This window comes from Choristoneura fumiferana, chromosome 22 (assembly GCF_025370935.1).
Source record: "Choristoneura fumiferana chromosome 22, NRCan_CFum_1, whole genome shotgun sequence".
Lineage (NCBI taxonomy): Eukaryota > Metazoa > Arthropoda > Insecta > Lepidoptera > Tortricidae > Choristoneura > Choristoneura fumiferana.
Window position 1 is genome coordinate 8,325,853 of NC_133493.1, and position 22,681 is coordinate 8,348,533.

The 22,681-nt window shown below is 38.4% G+C and overlaps 2 protein-coding genes across 2 annotated transcripts in view; one reads left to right on the top strand and one right to left on the bottom strand.

Annotated features, from left to right (window-relative positions):
- Positions 1–17,851, top strand: part of glu (structural maintenance of chromosomes 4-like protein gluon) — a 70,324-nt gene extending 52,473 nt beyond the window's left edge. The window contains exons 5-24 of the mRNA XM_074104895.1: positions 274–461; positions 1,254–1,394; positions 1,699–1,867; positions 2,022–2,134; positions 3,080–3,292; positions 3,955–4,077; positions 4,919–5,036; positions 6,076–6,272; positions 6,548–6,732; positions 7,320–7,449; positions 8,472–8,613; positions 8,882–9,010; positions 9,520–9,677; positions 10,397–10,535; positions 11,007–11,186; positions 11,904–12,086; positions 12,769–12,898; positions 13,327–13,444; positions 14,023–14,206; positions 14,509–17,851. Coding sequence (XP_073960996.1) covers positions 274–461; positions 1,254–1,394; positions 1,699–1,867; positions 2,022–2,134; positions 3,080–3,292; positions 3,955–4,077; positions 4,919–5,036; positions 6,076–6,272; positions 6,548–6,732; positions 7,320–7,449; positions 8,472–8,613; positions 8,882–9,010; positions 9,520–9,677; positions 10,397–10,535; positions 11,007–11,186; positions 11,904–12,086; positions 12,769–12,898; positions 13,327–13,444; positions 14,023–14,206; positions 14,509–14,682 — 3,114 coding nt within the window. The 3' untranslated portion in view covers positions 14,683–17,851. The remainder of the gene's footprint in view (positions 1–273; positions 462–1,253; positions 1,395–1,698; positions 1,868–2,021; positions 2,135–3,079; positions 3,293–3,954; positions 4,078–4,918; positions 5,037–6,075; positions 6,273–6,547; positions 6,733–7,319; positions 7,450–8,471; positions 8,614–8,881; positions 9,011–9,519; positions 9,678–10,396; positions 10,536–11,006; positions 11,187–11,903; positions 12,087–12,768; positions 12,899–13,326; positions 13,445–14,022; positions 14,207–14,508) is intronic.
- Position 17,852: 1 nt separating this feature from the next.
- Gint3 (GDI interacting protein 3) overlaps positions 17,853–22,681 on the bottom strand; it is a gene marked incomplete in the record, with an annotated part of 12,995 nt that continues 8,166 nt past the window's right edge. The window contains 1 exon segment of the mRNA XM_074104900.1: positions 17,853–19,369. Coding sequence (XP_073961001.1) covers positions 19,097–19,369 — 273 coding nt within the window.

Genomic DNA, 22,681 nt, shown 5'->3' on the forward strand with positions numbered 1-22,681 from the left:
GACAGATTTCTTGCTATCGGTTCAATAGTTCCGGAACTCCAACGATTAGGTACACCCTTTATACAAACGCACAAAGTTTACGTAATACTAAGTACCTACTCTGTTTAATGTAGGTATCATTTCTGTAGTAAATCACTGAATGATGAGTAACTGGTTTCGATACCCAGCCCTAGTTTGTAAATGTTGTATACTTTTCGTCGTTTCAGTAGAATTCGAAAAATAAAATTTCCCTTTTCATTAGATTAGATTAGTTTCCATAAATTTCTGTTTTAGGAACCAATAGACAAACTCTACGTGAGAGTAGAGGAGTACAGCGAAATGCGTAAAGAGAAACTTAACCGCGTGCGATTGGTTGAGCAAGAGAAGGTTCGACTCGAACAGCCAATGAGGGAGGCCGTCGAACATTTGAATCTGACGAACGTGGTCGTTAGAACGAGGAACACTCTGTTGCAGAAGTATATGTGAGTACACTTAAACTGGTTTGCTAATTCGTTCGGGATTCGAAACAAAAGGTCGGTTTTCTTTTTCTTTCTCATTTGAATCTTCCAGGAAAACGAAGAAATCCGACGAGTCCCCTATTTAATAAAAGTTTAATTAAAATTACAACTGCGACAATTTTACATACTTAATTGTCTTTTTTTTTGTATGAGACACTTAATAATTATGTAAAATTGAAGGACTTGTAACTTTTATTAAATAGGTGCCTGGTTGTACGTACCTACTGTATATGTTATGATAACGAAGTACGAAGTATAGCAGGAGTTGCCTCTGGCTTAGTTTTGCTTTAGGATTTTCTGCCGTTTCACGTGATGGAATAGTATAACTATGGACAAGTAATTATGTACAGCACGTTTGTACAACTTTATGATGGACTAGATTTTCTTACAATCCTGACTTGCGCTCCCCTCCCACGTTTGAATAGGTGTGGAGGGGGAGATTTACGCACATTTGTATTACCTATAACATAATGATTTTCCGCTTGGGTCCGTGTTTCCTGTACGCAACAATCTGGCCATCTTCAAACCAAGAGAATACACAAATGAAACTGAAAAATAATAGTTAGTATAATTCACAAGAAAATATACGTTTTTGTGAAAAAAAAAGCTTTGGATCATATTTTATACTAATCCTATTGGCGTAATATTTTTAACGGCGGATATCGAGTATCCCACGCTGTTTCTCGTTAATTTTACCTAATGCCTATTCTTACTCTATTAATCAGAATTATTTATAAAATGTCAAATATTTTTTAGCCACGAAACAAACAAGATAATAGCGGGGAAAACGGAAACGCTGAATGAACTGACCAAAGTGTTGACCGACATCGACGAGAAATTGAACAAGGCCAAAGAAAAATTAGCCGAGAAAACTACGGTGTTGAGTGCTGGCACACAGTAAGTAATATTATTGTATCTGTACAACGGTTCTTCTTATTTATCTGTGCACCAACCAGTTTACAGTCTAATTACGTGTGGTTGTCTTGGGAAAGCGACATACTAATTAGTGTGCAAAGATCTGAGAAAACGATGGCAAACATTCTCATTAATCTGTGCACTCTGTCTAATTACCGTGTCATTATTTCGAGGGGGAAATCTGACATGGTAATTAGATTGACTGCAAAGATCTTCAGCGCTAAAGTAACCCGACTTATCGGTACTTTACCCAAATCAATGATCATTCTATTTACCACTTTTTTAGGAAATATGACGACCTGTCCAAGAAAAAAGAAGAGTTCACACAAAAACTGCAGGTGTGCAAGAAGAAAACAGTGACAGCTCAGGCTGATATCACACAAGGGACGAAGAAGAAGAAGAATCTTGAGCAGCTCTTAGAGCAGGAGAAAGGAAAACTCATCGAGTTGGAACTTGTGAGCAATTTTAAATAATAAAAAAAAAACATCGTAGAACTAATAGTAAGACAGTCAGCAGTGGAAGTCTATTTTGCTGGGATTCTTTTTAATAGTGAGTTTTATTTGTACAATATTTCTTTATTGTGAATATTTACTTAGATATTTTCGTCAGGTCCCTGAGAAAAACACCAAAGAGATCGAAGATTGCGAGAAGCTGTTGACTAGACACCAGGAGAGCAAAGCGCAGGCCGAAGAAGAACTACAGACTGTCATGGCCAGCGTCAGGTAATAATCATCATCATCATCAACACCAAATCATGCTAATGAGAGAATGAGACATCATCATCTCATCAGCCTGATCAATCAACTATTCAGTGTAGTTATTCTGTCCCGTAACTTAGGAGACGTCAGTGATAGGTACACTTTGTTGGAAAAATGTTTGCAATGTTACGATTAGCATGCTTAGGAGATGAACCATGAAGGAAGTGCTTCAAAACTGTCACAACAAATTTTTGATGGATAAATATTAAATCATACTTTTTATAAGTAACTCAGGAGACGTTACCATGACAACGAGGGACACTAAAAAGTTGATTGACCCAGCCGTAGGACGTCCACTGTTCCTTCCCCCATAAACATGTAGTTGCTTCGGTGATGAGACACGCTGTTCATAAATTAGTTCTACTGAGGTAATTGGGTAGATCCTTCAGTTAAATTACCAGAAAATATTTAGACACGTATTTAGACACGTATTTTTTCCAAGCTTTTATTTAGTTTCACCTGTCCCGTTGTCTGTCTGTCTGCCTGTAGTCAAATCTTGCAAGTAAAATTCGATCAACTTCCAGTAGTCGGATTGGCTTGACATTTGGCATACTTATGTAAATCACGTGACAATACATTAATCTAGTAGTGACATCCTGGTAGTCCAGCCAGGATCGTCTCCGCAGGACGGAATTCTTCAACGGTTAATAGCATCCACTTGAAATTTGGTATGCAAGTGTAGTTTGGGTGACAATGCAAGTACAGTCAACAAAAAGTACAGTCAGCAAAAAATGCTTGTATAAAATGAAATTTTTATGGTTAGGTTATTTCTTTTGTCAATCAAACAAAAAACGACAAACAAAGCGTGTCAAAGTTCGGTAGTGAGCTAGTGAGGGTCGGTGACGTCACTTAGTAAAAAGTGTACTTCGCTTATTCAACTGTTCTCAAATTAACAGCTTCTTTTTCTAGATCAAAAACTCAAGGTCTCCAAGAGCAAAAGGACAAATTGCAAGCAAAACTCATCGACTTGAAACGTATAGTCGACGAAGCGAACAAGAACTTCAAACTGAAAGAGTCCGAGCTCAAGATATATCTCAGCACGGAGGTTAAAGAACAGGAGAAACTTGACAAACTCAAGGAAAGTTATGAAAAGGCTGCTAGGGATTTAACTGAGAAGAAAAGGTAAGTTAGTGTTGTGTGGAGGGTATTTTTTATCTGTTCATTGAGCGAGCGAGCGCGAAGCATCCATTAGTTCCCTGTACATTACATAACCAGCACCGCTAAGGGCCATATTAGATTCTAAATAAATTAGGTCCTGTCGCTTCGCCGGCTGCTACCGCGGCGCCTTCGCTTCGCTCGCTCGGCTCGCGCGTTTTGTAGTCGCAATTGTACCTAACGCACCTCGCTTCGCTCGTCGTCGTACCTAATTTTCCGATACCTAGATTGACAATAAAAGTGACCAATTACATTATTAAGATCTGTTTTAAATAGGAGATATTTGGCATTTTCCAGTGCTGGTTATGTACCGGGAAAAAAATGAAGCGTCGCCGTATCAGCTTAGGTATAAATCTGTCTGTCTATCAGGTTGTCTGTTCTACTCTACAGATCGCATTGTCCAGTCGCCAACAGATATTTCGGAGCGGCCAAAGTGATCAGAAATATCGAAACGTGAACTCTAATACCTTACTAATACAGTGCATGTGCCGATATTTTTGACTAAGCTATTTTTTACGTTTGTAGAAGAATTTTGCGTATAGAAGAGTGTGTACTTAAATTTGTTTTCGCATTTTCTATCTGTACATACCCCAATTTATTGAAGTATCTAATCCCACTTTTATTTCCAGCTTACAAGAAGAATTGGCTTCTACTGTACCGACTAATGAAAGGCAGTTAAACGAACTGCAGTCCCAGTTGAGAAACATGAAGCAGGAAGAAAATTCTGTGCTGACCGAAGCGAGAACTTTAAGGTAACGTATTTCAATAGGTGGTAGCGTACTGTACTCTAGAATCTAGAGTGTAGATAACTGTTGGGGGAGAAAAGTCCTCTAGTGGTGACCACGAACCGGAAGACGAAGCGTTGGCAGGCATCCTACCAGTTGGACTGACGAAATCGTGAGTGTTGCGGGAAACCGGTGGATGCAAGTAGCGAGTTTTCATTCAGTACGGCGTTTTTTTTTATTCGATTGGATGGCAAATGAGCAGTTGGGTCTCCTGATGGTAAGAGGTCACCACCGTCCATAAACATCTGCAACACCAGGGGTATTGCAGTACAGATGCGTTGACAACCTAGAGGCCTAAGATGGGATGCCTCAAGTGCCAGTAATTTCACCGGCTGTCTTACTCTCCACGCCGAAACGCAACAGTGCAAGCACTGCTGTTTCACGGCAGGATTAGCGAGCAAGATGGTGGTAGCGATCCGGGCAGACCTTGTCCAAGGTTCTACCACCTGTCCTGTCCTACCACCTGCGTTTTAAGGGGGAGGCCTTTGTTCGGCAGTAGACGTCTTCCGGCTGATGATGATGATCCGATCGATTTCGATCATGGCGACCACTTCGACTCTAACTATTAGATTGACACTCATGAGCTCTAAGATGGCTTACGTAACCTATCTTAGCTGGAAATGTACAATGTTGGGGGGGGTCATTGTCCTTTCAATGTCCAATACTTGTTTACCAGAGAACGATGCAGACAGACAGACTTTGGCGTCAAACTTGTAACACCCTTCTTTTTGCATCGGCGATTAAAACAGGCTTGACTTGCTTGTCTTTTTTTTTTAAATTATCTACTACTATATTGTTTTATTTGTAGGGCGCAGTTAGAAGAGTCGCGCCAAGCGCTGAACGCGAACAGGTCTCGTAACAGAGTTCTGGATTCGTTGATGAACGAGAAAAGGAAGGGCAACCTGCCAGGGATTTTCGGGAGACTGGTAAATGAACTCTTGATTTTAAACATTTATTTCTGTTTAATTTATTTAAAAATTATAGGTCTGAACTAACTGAAGGTACTGTCGAACCATTTGATTCTTGACCCAAACCCAAAGTAAATTCCCTTTGAAAGCAATGATGTCACTACACTACAACTTTTTACCCGACTGCCCGAAGGAGGGTTATGTTTTTCGAGCGTATGTATGTATGTATTATGTATGTATGTATGTCCATTTCTTTGGTCATCGCTGCAGCCTAAACGGCTAGACGGATTTTGACATATGAAGTATCATTGGATTCGTCATAACTGCGGTGTGACACAGGCTATATAATATTTCAATATGGCGTCTGCGAAAAAAAATATGGCGAAGGAATGAAAAAAAATATTTTGTATTGTAACAATATGGGTATCAAATGAAAGCTAATAATTAGCCCATTCTGAATATATATGGGTTATAATACTTTTAATCCACCGTTTTCACATAAATATCAAAAAAGTGTAAAATAAAACATTAAATTAAAATAATCAAAAAACCGACTGCCAAAACTAAAAGGAAGAAAATAAGTCTAGTGGTCTAGAACTCTGTTAAGTAGCTAATTTAAAGTTCAACAGTGGGGACCCATTTAAATCGTGACGCTCAAAAACTCTTAGTAATGGGTCCCGACTGTTGAACTTTAAATTAGCTACTTAACAGAGTTCTAGACCACTAGACTTATTTTCTTCCTTTTAGTTTTGGCAGTCGGGTTTTGATTTTTTTAATTTAATATTTTTTCTAAGGCTCCACATCCACAGAGGGTCACGATTTAGTTGGTTCGAGTGTAATGTATGTATCTATTCGAACCACTGAAAAATACATACATAGGTTTTGAGCTTTGCACGAGTACACATTTACTTTCAAAAGTATGACATCATTTTGAATGTAAATTATAATAGTAAAAAAATAGGCAATTACAGGATGTTCTGTAGAAATAACCCACGCGTCAACTGAAATATCGCGCATTCATTTTAAGACACCTTGTAGATATATGATATTTTTCTAGGGTGATCTAGGCGGCATAGACAACAAATACGACGTTGCCATATCGACCTGCTGCGGCGCTTTGGACAACGTGGTCGTCGACACGGTGCGGTCGGCGCAGGCGGCGCTGGAACACCTGCGACGGAATGACGTCGGCAGGGTCACCTGTATCACGCTCGAGAAGATACAGAACTTGGACTACCAGACCCGAAAGACCTTGTAAGTACCACCCGGAAGACCTTGTAAGTACCAAATCTGGAAGACTTTGCAAGCGTTGACCGAAGAACACCTGCATCAGAACGACGTCGGCAGGGTCACTTGCATCGTACCTACTCGAGAGATTTTGAACCCGGAAGACCTTGTAAGTATTGATCAGGACCCAAATAGGTACGAAAAGAAGGTGCAAGGAAAAAAAATGAATTAAATTAAAGTTGTGCAGTGATAAAAAAATACACGCTGTTTTTCATGAATACCTACCTACTTTCCTCTTCCAGCCCAGAAAACGTCCCGCGTCTCTTTGACCTGATAACCGTCCGGGACGAGCGCATGCTCCCCGCGTTCTACTTTGCGCTACGGGACACCCTGGTGGCGGAGAATTTGGACCAGGCGCGGCGCATAGCATACGGACGCACCCGGTACCGGGTCGTCACGCTCGGAGGGGAGCTCATTGAGATATCAGGTGAGATTAGACTGCTTAGCGTTTCTGTATCTGCGCAGGCTCAAAATCAGCGCTGCAAGTTTTTTTTTGCTCGCAGCTTATGCTGAGCCTGGGCCCATTGCCACCTGCTTGTGTACTTGTTTTATTTGTGTAGTCATGTTTTTTTTCTGTGGCGATAAATTAGTTTTTTTATCTCTTTCCCTCTCGGTCTTTTTTGATTGATACCGAAAACTGTGTATACTATTTTGACACTGTGTGTCGATACAATCGAATAGTTGACACTATCACTATCCTATACGAAGCAAACGAGCAATTCTTGTATATCTATTTATTTCCATACGCAAATCAACTCACATTTTCTGTAAAAAAAAAGTCCAAAGCCATAATAATACACGCAGTTAGTTATAAGTAATTATGAACATTGAAAAAATAATTTTAATTGTAGAATTTTCTAATGTTTGTGGGCATGTGTGTGCCCCTTATGTTTATGCTTGATATTTTTTTATCTGTGAACTGTTTTTTTTTTTCATTTACCGCTATTTCATGCTGTCACGATTCGCTGGTGCTACTCTAGTAGGTACCTTAGTTGTATGGTCTGTATCACTCAGGTACGATGTCTGGCGGCGGTCGCACCACGATGCGCGGCCGGATGGGCACCTCCGTCCAGCAGGACACTAGCGAACAGGATCCCAGGGTGCTCAAGGCCAATGAAGAGAGGCTGGCTACATTGGAACAAAGGTATGGTTTTTTTTACATAAAACAAAACAAATGACTCATTTAGTAATCTTGTGCTTCATGACAAGTAAATTAGTAGGGGGCTTCATGACAAGAAAATTAGTATGCGCAATGACTCATTTACCGACCACGGGTTTCATGACAAGCACTTTAAGGTCGAGGGTTTTATTTGGGGGGGTTGCAACCAAGGTAGCCTGCATGTTAAGACACTGTTTACGAGCAAGTGTGATGAAAAAATTTATTCGTCACTATCAAAACAATAAAAGGAAAAGGAAAACGGAAACCGAGACAGATTGTCACGAAAGGTCCCAACTCGGCATGTTGTGAACCTTGCTGCTAATAGTGTAGACCCAGATCTAAAGTGTATCAACTCTAAATAACACAGCGTAGGTTGCGTTTCCAGCAGAGATGTGCGACGTATGTGTTTGTCATGAATTAAAGAATCGCTTCATTTACCTGTCCCCGCTCAACACAGCTTTATTTGAAAACAGCTCAGCGAAGCGAGGATAGGTAAATGAAGCGTTTCTATTGGTTCATGACAAACATACCTTGCTACGCTTTCTCGCACATAACACAGTCTTAATGAAGTTAAATTTTATTATTGTTTTCATTTTAAGTTGATACATTTGGTCTAGGTGTGACAAATACCTCTAAATGCGTAATGCAACCAATCATCACTGATTACATCATTCTAATGTATATCAATGGATAGGTACAGTCGGAATAAAGAAAGGTTCGTCACCCTAAGATTATTTTCCTTTGCTCATTATGAGCGCTAATCTGCTTTACCCATTGAGTAGGACATACATACTGCTTCAACCTGTCGACCTGCTAAACATAATCAGGTGACCATAGCAACCCTACCACTACACCTTGGCACTGACAAACACTGACAATTAAATAACTGACGAAGGTTTTCTTACCCCCACTGTACATACGAAAAAAAGGAAAATTAGAACGAGTTTTGGATCTACTGCGGCTAGTTAATGATTCTGAGTGCATTGCTAAGAGATCTTTCTCAACAGATTGTCATCGCTTCGAAACGAGCACAGCGTGATAGAAGAAAACGTAGTGTCGCTGCAACGGAACACGCGCGAAGGGAAGTCCACGCTCAACAAACTCAACTTTGAGCTCAAGAGTCTCGCTGAGCAAGTGCCACTGCTCAAGGTAAACTTATTAATTACATAGACGAATACCGCGTGATAGCTAGAAAGAGTCGTTGCTATGGGGCACGCGCGAAGGGAAGTCCACGCTCAACAAACTCAACTTTGAGCTGAAGAGTCTCGCCGAGCAAGTGCCGCTGCTCCAGGTAAATTTAGTAATTGCTCAAAAAAAGTGTTTTTGTCATGAACAAATACATACCACATATAATCATAATTTGTACAGTAAAGGTGAGAGAAAAGGATCAGGAATATTATGTTTTATTTGTCAATAGAATCAAGTGCGTCAACAAGAGAGCAAAGCGGCTGCGTCGCGGGTCGATGAAGAGCAGAAGGCGTCTCTCGAAGCCGCTGTTGATGAGGCTAAAGAGCGGTTGGAGAACGCGAGATCGAACGCCGGGGAGGTAAGATAGTTATTTGGGCAACAGACAACTGACATGTCAGTTTTAGAGTTGCCAGCTGCGTAAAAGTTCTGATGTAGAAATTGTTGTATTTCGTTTTTTTTTTACTGATTTCATGAAAAGAGATTCTTAATTAATTACTATTTTATTTATTTCTATACAAAGATATTTGTCTAGTAAACATTTATTACGTTGGTAAAAAAACAGTAAAACCCTATAATCCTTGTTATATTTATTATGCAGTTAAAATACACTCAAAAACGAGTTCAACACTTCCAGTCATGAAATCCTCCAAAAAAATTAAATAAAAAGTATTTAAACTTAATGCCAATTAAGAAATGTTGACATTGGCTTAGACATTATTCAAAATGTTGTGCACTGAGTCTAAAAAAAGAAAATAAAAAAAAATGGCAACGAGTGAAATTGACAGCAAATCCAATGTTATTTCAAACTCATATTATTAGCTCGTGTATAAAGTCAACCGATCAATCCTAACAACGTTGCTTGATTAGGTGGAGAAAGAAGTCCACGGAGTAGACGCTCAAATCGCCGCGGTGGCAGGCGGCCGCGTGAAGGAACTCCAGAAGAGCGTCGACGAACTGGCCAAAAAGGTCGACAAGGTGTCCACAGAGATGACGAAGCTGCGTGTCGCTATCAATACCAGCAAGAGGTTTGTTGCTATTGTTTCTCTTGTGCATAACTGTTAAGTCAAACCTTAATAGTGACTGTTACCAAGGCCGTGGTTTATTTGTTCTTCTGTGCAGCATTAAGTCTAGAGAACATAATTCTGGGGCCCTAGTGAAAAAGTGGTTAATTCTGCAGAAGTTGAACAGCTGATTTCGACTTAAACCCCTTTACACAAAAATAGAAAACAGCTGTGTAATTTTTGCAGACTTAACCCCTTTTTCACTAGGGTCCCAGAATTATGAACAACATACCTCAATGAAACCGACTTCGATTTGTGATGCTTGCCAAATTCCGTGAAACTGCCATAGTCCGCACCACCACTTCTAAAGATAGTTTGTTTAAGGCGAAGCAAGTCAAGTTTAAATGTGGTAGAGCCTTACTGTAACCACTTCCTGGATGCAGTACGAATGGGCCGGCTCGACCGGCTTAATACCACACTCCCACAGAATACCGGTGTGAAATAGTAGTTTTGCTACTGTGTTTCGGACGGTGAGTGAAAGATCCGGAGGCCCAACTCAGCCAGAGAATGAATTAAAAAAATCTCCATCCAGAACACTCGCACGAATGGGAATTTTCAAAAAAAAAAAACTACTTTGAACAAAAACTAAAAAGAAAAAGCAAATCTAGTAGTCCATAACAGTTAATAATAAAGTAGGACTATATCATGCAAAATTATCTCTTTAAAATATACGCCCGTTTCAGAAACGCAAAGAAATCGAAGGACAAGATAACCCAAATGGAGACGGATTTGGCCGAGACCGATCGCAATTTGGAGAGTCTCAACAGCCAGAAGAAACAGCTGACGTTGGACAGCGGCGAACTGCAGAAGTATATTGATGAGGTAAACTATTCAGTCAAATTTCACGTTAAAAAAACCTTATCGAAATTGATCCATCCGTTTGAAACAGACAGACATTGGTGTCAAACCTATAACAGCCCTCTTTTTGCGGCGGGGGTTAAAAAAACCACCGCGTTTGGGGAAAAAAATATTCATGCCGGATATCCAAGCCAAGCCGAGTGGTTAGAGAACCTGACCACGAAGCTTGAGGTGCCGGGTTCGAATCTCGGCCGGGGCAGATATTTGTATGAATAATACGAATGTTTTTTCTTGGGTCTTGGATGTTTAATATGTATTTAAGTATATACTTATCTATATAAGTATGTTTATCCGTTGCCTAGTATCCATAGTACAAGCTTTGCTTAGTTTGGGACTAGGTCAATTGGTGTCAAGTGTCCCATGATATTTATTTATTTATTTATGTTAAAATCTAACCGCCGTGCTAAATTCCTTCCCCATTTATATTATCCACAGCTAGAAGAACAGATATCCGAAGGCGCCGACGAATTCTCCGAGCTGAAACAAGAGATAGCCGCGCTGCAAACCAAACTGAACAAGTACAAGAGCGAACGTTTGGAGGCCAACAACAACGTCAGTAAGATGCAGAAGCTGATCGGCGATATGAAGGGGAAGACTCCGCAGTTGGAGAGAGACGTGAGTGAAATAAACTTTGGAACGCTTACGTGCGAAACGGTTAAGTCTGTGCGGCATGTATGTATGTTGTCACGAGATATTGTCGCAGTAGAGGTACTTCGTCTGCGAAGGGTTCGGTTTCGTCAAAATGAACAATATTAAATAGAATTAAAAAAAACTACAAATAGTTATCAATATTTTTTATTGTTATCAATATTGCCAAATTTCACCTGAATCTGTCCAGTCGTTTCAGCGTGAAAGAGTAACAAATATCCGTACCTAAAATAAAAAGCAATCCCCTTTCACCCAAATCAACATTTGGAGACATAAAATTAAAATAATTATTATATTATTAATTTGTTCTTATAAGTTAGTTTAATTTTTTTTATTGTTTTGTGACTACTTTATTTAATACAAATTTCTTTGTATTTTTAGTATCTTAAAGTTGGTGTGCATGAATTTTGAGTAAAATTCAATTAGTAATGTTTTAAACTGTATCGTTTACAATAAATAATAAACATGTAACACACGCACACACATATTGTCCCGTGTATAACTTAAGTACAATTTTACAATAGCACCAAATAAAACTGATTCATGTTTGAAGTCCTGTGAGATGGATGCACGTCCATTTGTTTGTTTATGCTTTTGGTATTGTATTGTTTATGTATTGTACTTAAGTTTTACAAACAAAAAATAAATAAAAAATAAATCGATACTTGTCAAATTCTCCAACAGCTAGCCAACCTGAAACTGGAAGACCCCGGCATAGAAGGCATAGAGGGCATAGAGCGGCCGGAACCTCTCGCCAAGCACTCCGCCGAGGAGTTGGAAGAAATGGTGGTCGAGGAGCTGAGGAACAGGCTCACGGCGCAGCAGGGAAGGCTGGGTGATGCCCACCCCAATCTGCAGGCTATACAGGTCAGTCATGGGAGCCTGGTGTTTCGCAGAAAATATTTCTCGCAAATGATTCGATTACCAACTGTTTCATATGGACGAACGATTATTTTTCTGAAACTGTAAACTATTCAGGATATATTTCAGGACCTGTAGAAGCATATAGGTTAGGTTTATTTTTTAACAATGCTAAAATACTTATTGTTTAAAAAAAATCGTTCGTCCATATAAGTTGGAAAATTAAGTTTGGGAAACATATTTCGGCGAAAAATTAGGGAATCGCCAGTCACTAGAAGTTGCCAGGTTCGATTGTATTAAAATCGGGACGGATGGTAAAACGATTCGGCAATTTAGTCTGAGGTCGGGATGTATGAAAAACACTTTTTTTAAATAAAAGCATAATTTACGGCTTTGCCCAACTTATATTACTTAGTAGTACCTACTATATGATTTTAATTGTAAAATAATAGTTGAATTTGCTGGAATCAATAAGTTTATTGTTTTATCGCGACATTTAGCGTTCCAGTCATGTGCTAATCGGTACGCGTCCCCAGACTTAAAAATAGGGAAGTCCTGCGCAAATCGGGACGCCTTGCGACACTAAACAATCACCCATTACTAGTGGACCCATCTAGGACACCACGTATCAGGACCGGCCCGTTTCAGACAGAGCACGGTGCATGTTTATTTTTTTAATTGTTTACAGGACTACAAAACAAAAGAGGAGTTGTACTTGAAACGCGCTGCCGAATTAGACGAAATAACCGCGCAGCGCAACGAAATGCGCGCCCTGTACGATCAGCTCAAGAAACGACGCACTACTGACTTCCTTTCAGGTAAGACTGTCAAAAGGTGCCGTTAATATATGACCTGCAACCGTCGACCCGGAATAAACGACAATGATGTATGCGTGCGTCTTACGAGATTTCACAACATTTTATCTAATTACATACAACAAATAATAAACATTAGATAATAATATACAAGCAAAATACGTTTTTTTTCTTTTATTTATTTATTCAAATTGCAACTTAGGCACCACACATATATATTCTCGCCAAACTGCTACGTTTAATTAGTATAACATTTATTTTAAATTTTATTGAAATAAAATAGTATTTAGTGTCGAATATACTATTTGCTGTTGCTATCGTCGATACTTTTGTTTGTATTTTTTTTTTCATTTTGTTGTACAATAAAGAGTTTACATACATACTTTTTGCACAATAGCAGAAGTGATTAACACTTTTTTTATTTATTTCAGGATTTAACACCATAACAGCCAAGCTGAAGGAAATGTATCAAATGATAACTTTGGGAGGAGACGCGGAGTTGGAACTAGTGGATACTCTGGACCCGTTCACTGAAGGAATAACGTTCAGGTACCAATAGCAGTTAAATATGGCATTATGTAATCTCAGCATTTCATGATTTATGTACTATTACGTTGTCTGAGAATAAAGAAAGATACTTAAACTTATTATGTAGGTGTACCTACATTCTATTGAACACTTTACAGGGGTGATCAGAGAAACTAACCCAACAACCTATTCAAATATTCCTAAATAATTTTAAAACACTGTATAACAACTATATACTGTAAATCTGTTTAAAAAAATATACCTCGTCGAGTGTCTTGCCGGATTCTTCTCAATAGAGGTTTTTCCAAACGGGTGGTAGATTTTTTTTGACATTCATAAGTGCCTGTTCCTCAGTGAATTACATGGCTTCTCATTTATGTGTCTGATCTGTTTAATTGTTATTTAATTTATGTTTTTATTTGCTATCGTAATTACTTTGTTTCGGGCATAATTTTAAGTGCTGAATTGTTAGTTTTATTACTCTTTAGTTACTAAGCCATGTCTTTGTTTGGAAAAATAAAGATTATATCTATCTATCTTGTTATAACCTAAATTGAATAAAGATATTTTGACTTTGACTTTGATACTTTTATCCCCAGTGTCCGCCCTCCCAACAAATCGTGGAAAAACATCTCGAACCTGTCGGGCGGCGAGAAGACCCTGTCGTCGCTGGCGCTAGTGTTCGCTTTACATTACTACAAGCCAACACCGCTTTACGTCATGGATGAGATAGACGCAGCGTTGGACTTCAAGAACGTGTCGATTGTCGCTAACTATATCAAGGTGAGTTATTATGGTTGACTAGTGTTACCCGCGGTTTGGCACGCGTAAATCATTCGATCCAGCAGTTGAATTGAAATTGGAATTCCTAGAAATTAAATCGTGGTCTTTATTGACGTCGCCAACAGTGCTGCAAGTTTCAATATTCTACGAGGTTGTAAAGCTTACGAGATTAAAGTGGTCAAAAGAGTGCTGCAATGTAATGCAACTTGCACGATTTCTCTTGCAGGTGTAAACTGAGCTTAACTGGGCTGGGATTGAGGTTATTCACCCCCACTGCCTCTTACAGCACATTATTGTTCCAGGAACGCACAAAGAATGCCCAATTCATCATAATATCGCTTCGCTACAACATGTTTGAGGTGTCAAACCGACTCGTGGGCATTTACAAGACGCAAGATTGCACCAAATCGCTGACCCTCGAGAACAAACTGCCTAAAAGGCCCGTCGAAGATATCGCTGACATAACTGTTGCTTAATTTAATGTGTAGAATGTGTCTAACAGGGGTTTAAATAATAACGCGGTAAGGAGTAGAAAATGGGTGGGATTGGGAACTGAAAATTTTCTTTAGAAGATTCTAGCATTTTGCGTCTAAAATGTGCCATAAACACATCAGTTGTTGTATGAGGGAGGCCTATGTCCAACAGTGGACGTCCTAAGGCTGATATGATGATGATTGTAGTTTCTGAAGCGTTTCGACCGCCATATCCCGTGTGTGACGAAAATCCTAAGCAAAGGAGAGGTCCATAAACAAAACGAATTGCAATCGATAATATGAAAATCTTTTTTTATTTGTTTAAATTATATATCTTTTTGACGAACCAAGGTGTGTGACGAATCAGGTGTAGATGTTTTCTGAATATCTTAAAAAACGAAGATATAGGCGTTTCAAATTGTCGATTTTAGAAAGATCCGTCATGGACTATAACGTCATATGCAACGACGTCCATAAATGGAATTCAAACGTCAAACGTCGTTAATTCACATGTTGCTTATTTCAACAGATATTGATGATTTTTACGTCATTTGTATTAAATTGTTTAAGAGAAAACTTTTGTTCCATGCATATTCCCTATTTTTCGACCAAACTATATGTGGTGGTGGCGATTGAGTTTTGTAATTGACTGACTCGCCTTTTATAATTATGTAGTCACCTGCCAAAGACTAGAGCATTGACATAAAGTAGAATGAGAAAATACGCACCCATTTTCTAATCTTTATATTAGTTGTACTCTTATATTGGTGTTAACTTTATTAATACGTTTGAAACGTACCCATATAAGGGTGGATCAAGTTTTTCTTATAACTCGTTGCCATGGTTACGTCCTCTGGACAACTCTAATGTACCTATCTATACTTCATTTAATTTAGAATTGGAGGCCACAGCAACATTGTATTGCGTCTGGTCAACTATTTCTTACCTAGCAAATAGTCCAGTACAATAGTCTGGGAGCCGCAAAATAAAATTGTTTTAATGCCACTTTATTTGCGTGTCGTCAATTGTTATTCTAGTACAAAATTGTAAAGAGATTACAGTTCACGAGCCGCAATACAATGTTGATGTGGCCTCCAATTCTAAATTAAATGAAGTATATATGTTTTCTGTGGTTAAAATTCATCGAGCGTACATTTTTGTCGTAGTTATAAGCACATTATTTTGTGGACTATTTCCTAAGTGCATTAGTATTTATATAATAGGTATGTTATAACAGCTTTTCCCTCCGTCACTGTTGTTTTAAACTCTGTCACTAGGGAAACAATAATGTACAACTCGGAATATGTACGCGCAATAATGTACGACGTGATAATCCGAAGCATTATTGCTTCCGATTATTATGCCGTAAAGTATCATGGTCGCGCATTATCAGGGCGTTCAAAATATTGCGCGCGCTGTAATCTATGCAGTGACAATGTACGACATGATAATCTGAATCATATCCATTCGAATGACTAAATATGGCAATGGCAGGAACGATTCGGTTAGGTTAGGTGCAGAAGGCTAAGGCGGGAGCGAACCGCGGCGGAGCGTGTCAAAGTCAAAGTCAAAATATCTTTATTCAATATAGGCTATAACAAGCACTTATGAATGTCAAAAAAAATCTACCACCGGTTCGGAAAAACCTCTGCTGAGAAGAATCCGGCAAGAAACTCAACGAGGTATATATATATATTTTTTTTAAACAGATTTACAATATTATTAAATGATATTTAAACATCACAAGTATTTAACACAACTTTATTTTTAACACAGTAGGTTCGCTATTTGAAGGGATCGCTAATGCGGATCGGAATTATTTCCAAATATCCCTGTCCATGATATAATCATTAACTTTATAATACGCCTTTGATATTAATGTCTTCTTGACAATAGATCTGAATTTTGTATCCGTTTCATTTATAATATTTTTTGGAATTTTATTATAAAAACGTATGCAATTTCCCAGAAAAGACTTTTTGGTTTTAGCCAGTCTGTAAGATGGAACTTTAAGCTTCCCTGTGTTTCTAGTAGCTTTTGGCTTATCGTGCTTTAACAAGTTGTACATTAACTATACCCAGAATAAGAAAAAGTTGATTACTGTAAAAATAGGACTCCGATTTTTGATATTTTTACGGTGGCATCTCTAGTCCCTATTGATCAGTGTGTTTTATAGGAATATACCAACATCAATGTCACACACCATGTACTTTGTGTTAAGATGCCACTTACTTATAGACTATACTACGAAGTGCAAAATTCGAACTTCGAACGAACCCATGTATTGAAAACACAGAAATTTTATCGTGTAGCGCTCGGGTTGGTGTATCAAATGAATTACTGTTTTTAACCCCTAAATAATATCATGAGATTTCATTGAAACTATTATGATGTCTACATATTATATGCTCATAGTTGCCACCGCTGTGGTGCTGTTGTCGCCAACGAGACGAGAGATACTTTATCTTTGTCTAATACGTCATTATTAGTATCTCGCTTCTTTTCTATCTCAAGACATAATTATTTCTTCTCGTTGGTATTACTTTGTGAGTTTCGAATTACAGTAGGATTGAATTTGTTCATGATTTCGTTTGCTACCGGTAAATTGAATCTCTTGATAATTACATGTTTGATAAAAATTACACATTTGCACTCGAAAATTGACAGGTAGTTGAGGGTATAGTTAATGTACGAGCGTGTATTTATAGGCCCAGAATGTACGAACTGATAATTCATGACCTGAATTATGTCATATTCATGTCATGAATTATCAGTCCTTACTTTTTGTCGTTCGTGATAGGTCTGGTAGGAATGGTATTCTTAAGATTATCTATGTTAAATTCTACCTTATTACATAACCAGCATTCGAAAGGACCAAATATCTCATATTTAGAACGGATTTTAATAATGTAATTGGTCACCTTTACTGTCAATTTAGGTATCCGAAAATTAGGTACGACGACGACGAGCGAAGCGAGGTGTTAGGTACAATTGCGACCAGAAAACGCGCGACCCGAGCGAGCGTTGGTTAGCGAAGCGCCAGGACCTAAATTATTTAGGAAATAATACCAGTGCTGGTTATGTTGTGGGGAACAATGGAAAATTATTTATAATTACTAATGAATGTATTATGGATGTCTATGTATTGATGGATAATAAATAATACAACTTACTAACGTTCTTTTATACATTTACTCCGCCATCTTATAACCTCGATATACAAATAACTTAATAATAAATAAGTCACAATGAAGCAGTTAGCAGTAGGGTAGTCAAACAATTTGATTCCTAAGTTACTGCAGAACCTAGACATCACTCAGGAATAAAATTGGTTGACTGTGTACCAGACTTAACATTATTCACGAAGTATAAATATTAAAATAAAAAGCAGCCAAATTTAGGAATTTACACAGCAATAAAATTCGACAATGGTACTTTTGAAATTCGTATTTTTATTAGTAAAATTGTATTTATGTGCATTATAATATCTAGTCTAACCATGAGACATAAATTATGGAAGGATTACAGGCAGAAACCAGAACGCCCAGTATTTTAAGAGCGGAATTAGCGTTCTTGGGAATGATAAAGCGTACCAACAGACACAGTGGTTGGAACGTTAGGGCCTACGCTAGGAGGCGGGTGCAGGTAAAATCCGTTGGTCGCTCCGAAATATCTGTTGGCGACTGTAATGTGGAGAACAAAATTTTCGTTGAAATGAAAAATTCAAGTGTGATTTATTTTCCAAAATCAGAAATCTGAGAATTTTCTAAACGGTCTGTGAAGAACTAGGTGTTAAAACAGTCAGTATTTAAGAAGCTAGACTAGATTATAATCTAGATATCTAATAAGTTACGTGATCAAACATAATTGTACGTTTCAGAAAAAAAAACAACGCACGCAGGCCAAACGACGCAATAGGACAATATTATTTAGGGCTAATAAATGACATTTCCTTCACGTCGCATTAAATCAATGCTAATAATAACATAGAAGCGACACTGAACGCGCTTTGCAATACGCTATTATTAGCTTTTTTAACATTTTTGAGGAAATGACTCTTCGATTCAGTTTCTTGGACTGTACTGTACAGCCATAGTCATCAATGTCATACCACGGTCTCAATAATATAGACACAGACCTTGGTGTGTACATATCTTTGAAACGCCGTGGATGTACAGTCACCTGCATTTATATCTGCCACAGCTGTGCGTGCAAAAATTGACACTGACATATACTACTGGCTCTAGAAATAGAGTTTTATCAGACAGATATTTATCCCCGCTTTGTTGTCAGATATTGGTGCTAGTGTCTAGATTGGTGCTTGGCTGTACCAAAAAGTATAATAGTTTACATTTCTTACATCCAAATAAAAGAAGTGTCACTTCTATATTATTTAATCTTTTCTCATATCACAGTATTAAAGTTCTTTAACCAAAATCATCACTTCTGGTTTTAAGAACACATCCTTATTCGGGCTAGCATTTATTTCTTCGATCACTGAACCGTGCCAAGCGAAAGTGAGCACAGTCGCCGGTACAAGCTTGAGGTCTATAAGGGTCTTACTCGCGTCCTCTTCGGGTATCAGCTTGTGACCTGTTGGACTGTTCAGCACGAAGGGTAGGTCATATTCTAGATTTTCTCGGACGAATTCGTGTATGTCGTTGTAACGTTCGTACACAGAAAATGTTCCCTGAAAAAAAAAATAGCAACGTTTTTAGGGTTCCCTGCCTCGAAAGATCAAACGGAACCCTTCTAGGATCAATTTGACCCCTTTGACCTATTCCGTTTCAAGCAAAGGATCGCGAGTTCGAGAGCCCTTTGAGTTTTGGGAATTGGAGTGAAGGAAAACATTGTGAAGATGTGCGTGCGTTGCGTGTGAAGTTCCGGATCCGCACTCAGCCTGCGTGAGATGGTCCCAGCCCTCTCAATCTTTAGATGAGGCTGAGGCGTGTACACTCAAGTGCAAAGTTACAAAAATATGTATACACGACTTTATGCACCATTAAGGTCGTGTATAGTTTTGTCACTTTGGCCGTGTCGATATATTTGCACTTGACTGTACTGAGACAGGTTGAGATGATAAGGCCCCTTGAAAGCGATCACGTCTTAGTTCTGTCCACCACTACTGGCACTACTGGCACTTGAGGTATCCCATCTTAGGCCTCTAGGTTGGCAACGCAACTGCAATCCCCCTGGTGTTGCAGGTGCCTATGGGCGGTGCCCAACCAGCAAAATCCCTCTTACAACCATCTCAAGACTATAAATTTTCACTCTAATATTGATTTTATATCATCGTATAAGCCTGGATTGGCACAAATTATAAGCGTATTTATTTTAACATCGTCCTAATATCAGTCTTATTGAATACTGTTCGCATTTACAATAATCTTTACAAAACTAATTTAAGCTGCCTTAGGCTAATATCGCTTTTACGTAAGTATTTTGTAAGCCTGCATAGGCTTATATTGGTCCCAACGTTAGAATCTTGTGAGCCTAAACAAGCTTATTTTGATTTTATGTATGACCACACGAAATTCTGAAACATTCCGCGTGCATTATGCTCGGTGAGTGAACTGCAGCGTGGCAGAATAAAATTTGTAGTGACAAAACTGAATGCAAGTATAATAATAGTAGTAATATTAATAACGTGTTTGTTATCATTGGTGGTTCTTTATGTTGCGCGGTAAGTATTTACGTTGGAAAATATTATTTACTGTAAAGTAGACCCTGTTTTACGCTTCAAATTTCATGCGCCCACTCAAATAATCAATTAAAATAGTATTTTCTATCCTCGTATATTTTTTTATTTCTATAATTGTAGTGAAAATGATGCCATTGTTATAGTTGCACTTTTCCAGCGCACTATTAGACTATTGTAAGATCATTTACTCTAATATTAGCATTCTGAATACCAATGGTACGGCCATGTTGAATTAATTTAGGGTTCCTTGCTTTACCTACATAAAACATGAACTGTTTAACCTTTACCTGATTTTATCCTAACCTGATCACTCGACTTTTTTTTCTTTTTTTTGTTAGCCATTTTCTATATCCCACTGCTGGGCAAAGGCCTCTCCCTCGGATTTCCAACTTCCCCTGTCGGCAGCTAACTTTTGCCAGTCGTTTCTGAATGCGTCCAAGTCGTCCCGCCACCTCCGTCTCGGTCTGCCGCGCCTCCGTTGACCATCTAGATACCTATCTAGTAACCTGTGCCCATCTCTCCGGGTGCATGCGGCAGATATGGCCAGCCCAGTCCCACTTCAGCCTGGCGGTTTCTCTCCCGACATCTGCTATGCACGTTTTCGAGCGCAGTGTGGTGTTCCGGATCCGATCTGTTCTTTTGACACTCAAAATGCTGCGCTCCATAGCCCTCTGGCAAACCTTCAACTTGGACTTCTGAATTTCGGTTAAGGACCATGTTTGGGCACCGTAGGTTAAGACGGGCAGTATACAAGAGTCGACCAGTTTCCGCTTAAGTGACAGTGGAACGTTTTTACTTTTTATTTAAGTGACAACGTTGGTGATATAAATGGCTGAGAAGAAGATGAAAACCATAAAATCAAACAAATATTAGGAAACTGTTCACATAGGGAAATAATATAAAGAAAGTCTCAGATCGAAGGCGAGGGCTATAAACAAGCTATCTGAGGCTTTCTTTATAATTTCCCGTGGTGAGCTTATGATGTTAAGCGGAATAATATCTGGAATGCACGTTAAACGTTCCAAAATATCATTCAGACTTCATTAAGCTACTATACCAATACATTCCTATCCTAGAGACAACTCACTAATGTATACTGTCTCTTTGTTTGTGTGAAGCAGTGTTCGTGCATCCTTTGGTAGAACATTATTTAATCTTCTGTTTAAAATACATAGCAATCCATTTACGTTTGCACGTGGTACATTAAAGTATAACGCCCATTTTTGTAAATCACTTTTTAAGGCAAAATCTTTTTATAATCGGTTTCGTCCTCGGTCGAAGATTAATTTTCACTGACATGATCTATGTCACAGACTGAATCTCTGTCCTCTATATCGACTTCTTGCATGAAATCAAATCCTGCAGAACCCTCACCAATATTTTTCTCAACACTAACTCGTCTGGTGTTTTTATGTTATGTCTGACATTCTTACAAAAGCCTTTATCAAAACCATTATAAAATCAAATGAACTAATATCATTCTAATATCTTACTAAACTATTGCTATGGATCTTATAATAGCTTTAAACAAGATCAAAAAAGTATACGCTTATAATGTTCTTATGTTATGCTGATATTAGTCTGACATTCTTACAAGAGCATTTATCAGGACCATTATAAAATCAAATGAACTAATATCATTCTAATATCTTACTAAACTATTGCTATTGATCTTATAATAGCTTTAAACAAGATCAAAAAAGTATACGCTTATAACGTTCTTATGTTATGCTGATTTAGTCTAACATTCTTACAAGAGCATTTATCAGGACCATTATAAAATTCAAAATAAACTTAGAAATGGTGCTATTAGAACAATATTCTCAAGTACAATGAGTCTTCGTAAATGTTATGTAGGAGTAAGAGGCTTATAATAGTATTATAAAATGAGGCTTATATACATATATGAGACTAGGTTATAAGATAGAGAGTTCTTGAGTCTGTACTAGCTTATCTAAGGCTAATATAAGAGCAGTAACATGTTCCCAAAACAATTATAAGAGCGCTATAAGCCCACCACTCTCATTAAAGTGCGCAATCCAAGACTTTTTTGCTGGTTGGGTGGTGATCTCTTAACCATCAGGAGACCCACTTGCTCGTTCGCCATCCAGTCGAATAAAAAAGAACATTATTTAATGAGGGCTATCGTTTTTGTCTCACTAGGATGGCGCACTGTTGCGTTTATGAGGTTTTTTAAGTATGGCTTTCAAGTCTGTTATTACGGGCGTGAAAACAAAGTTTAGATTAAAATAATATTTAATGCACCTCTTAAAACCGTACCATAAAAATATCGAGCATGCC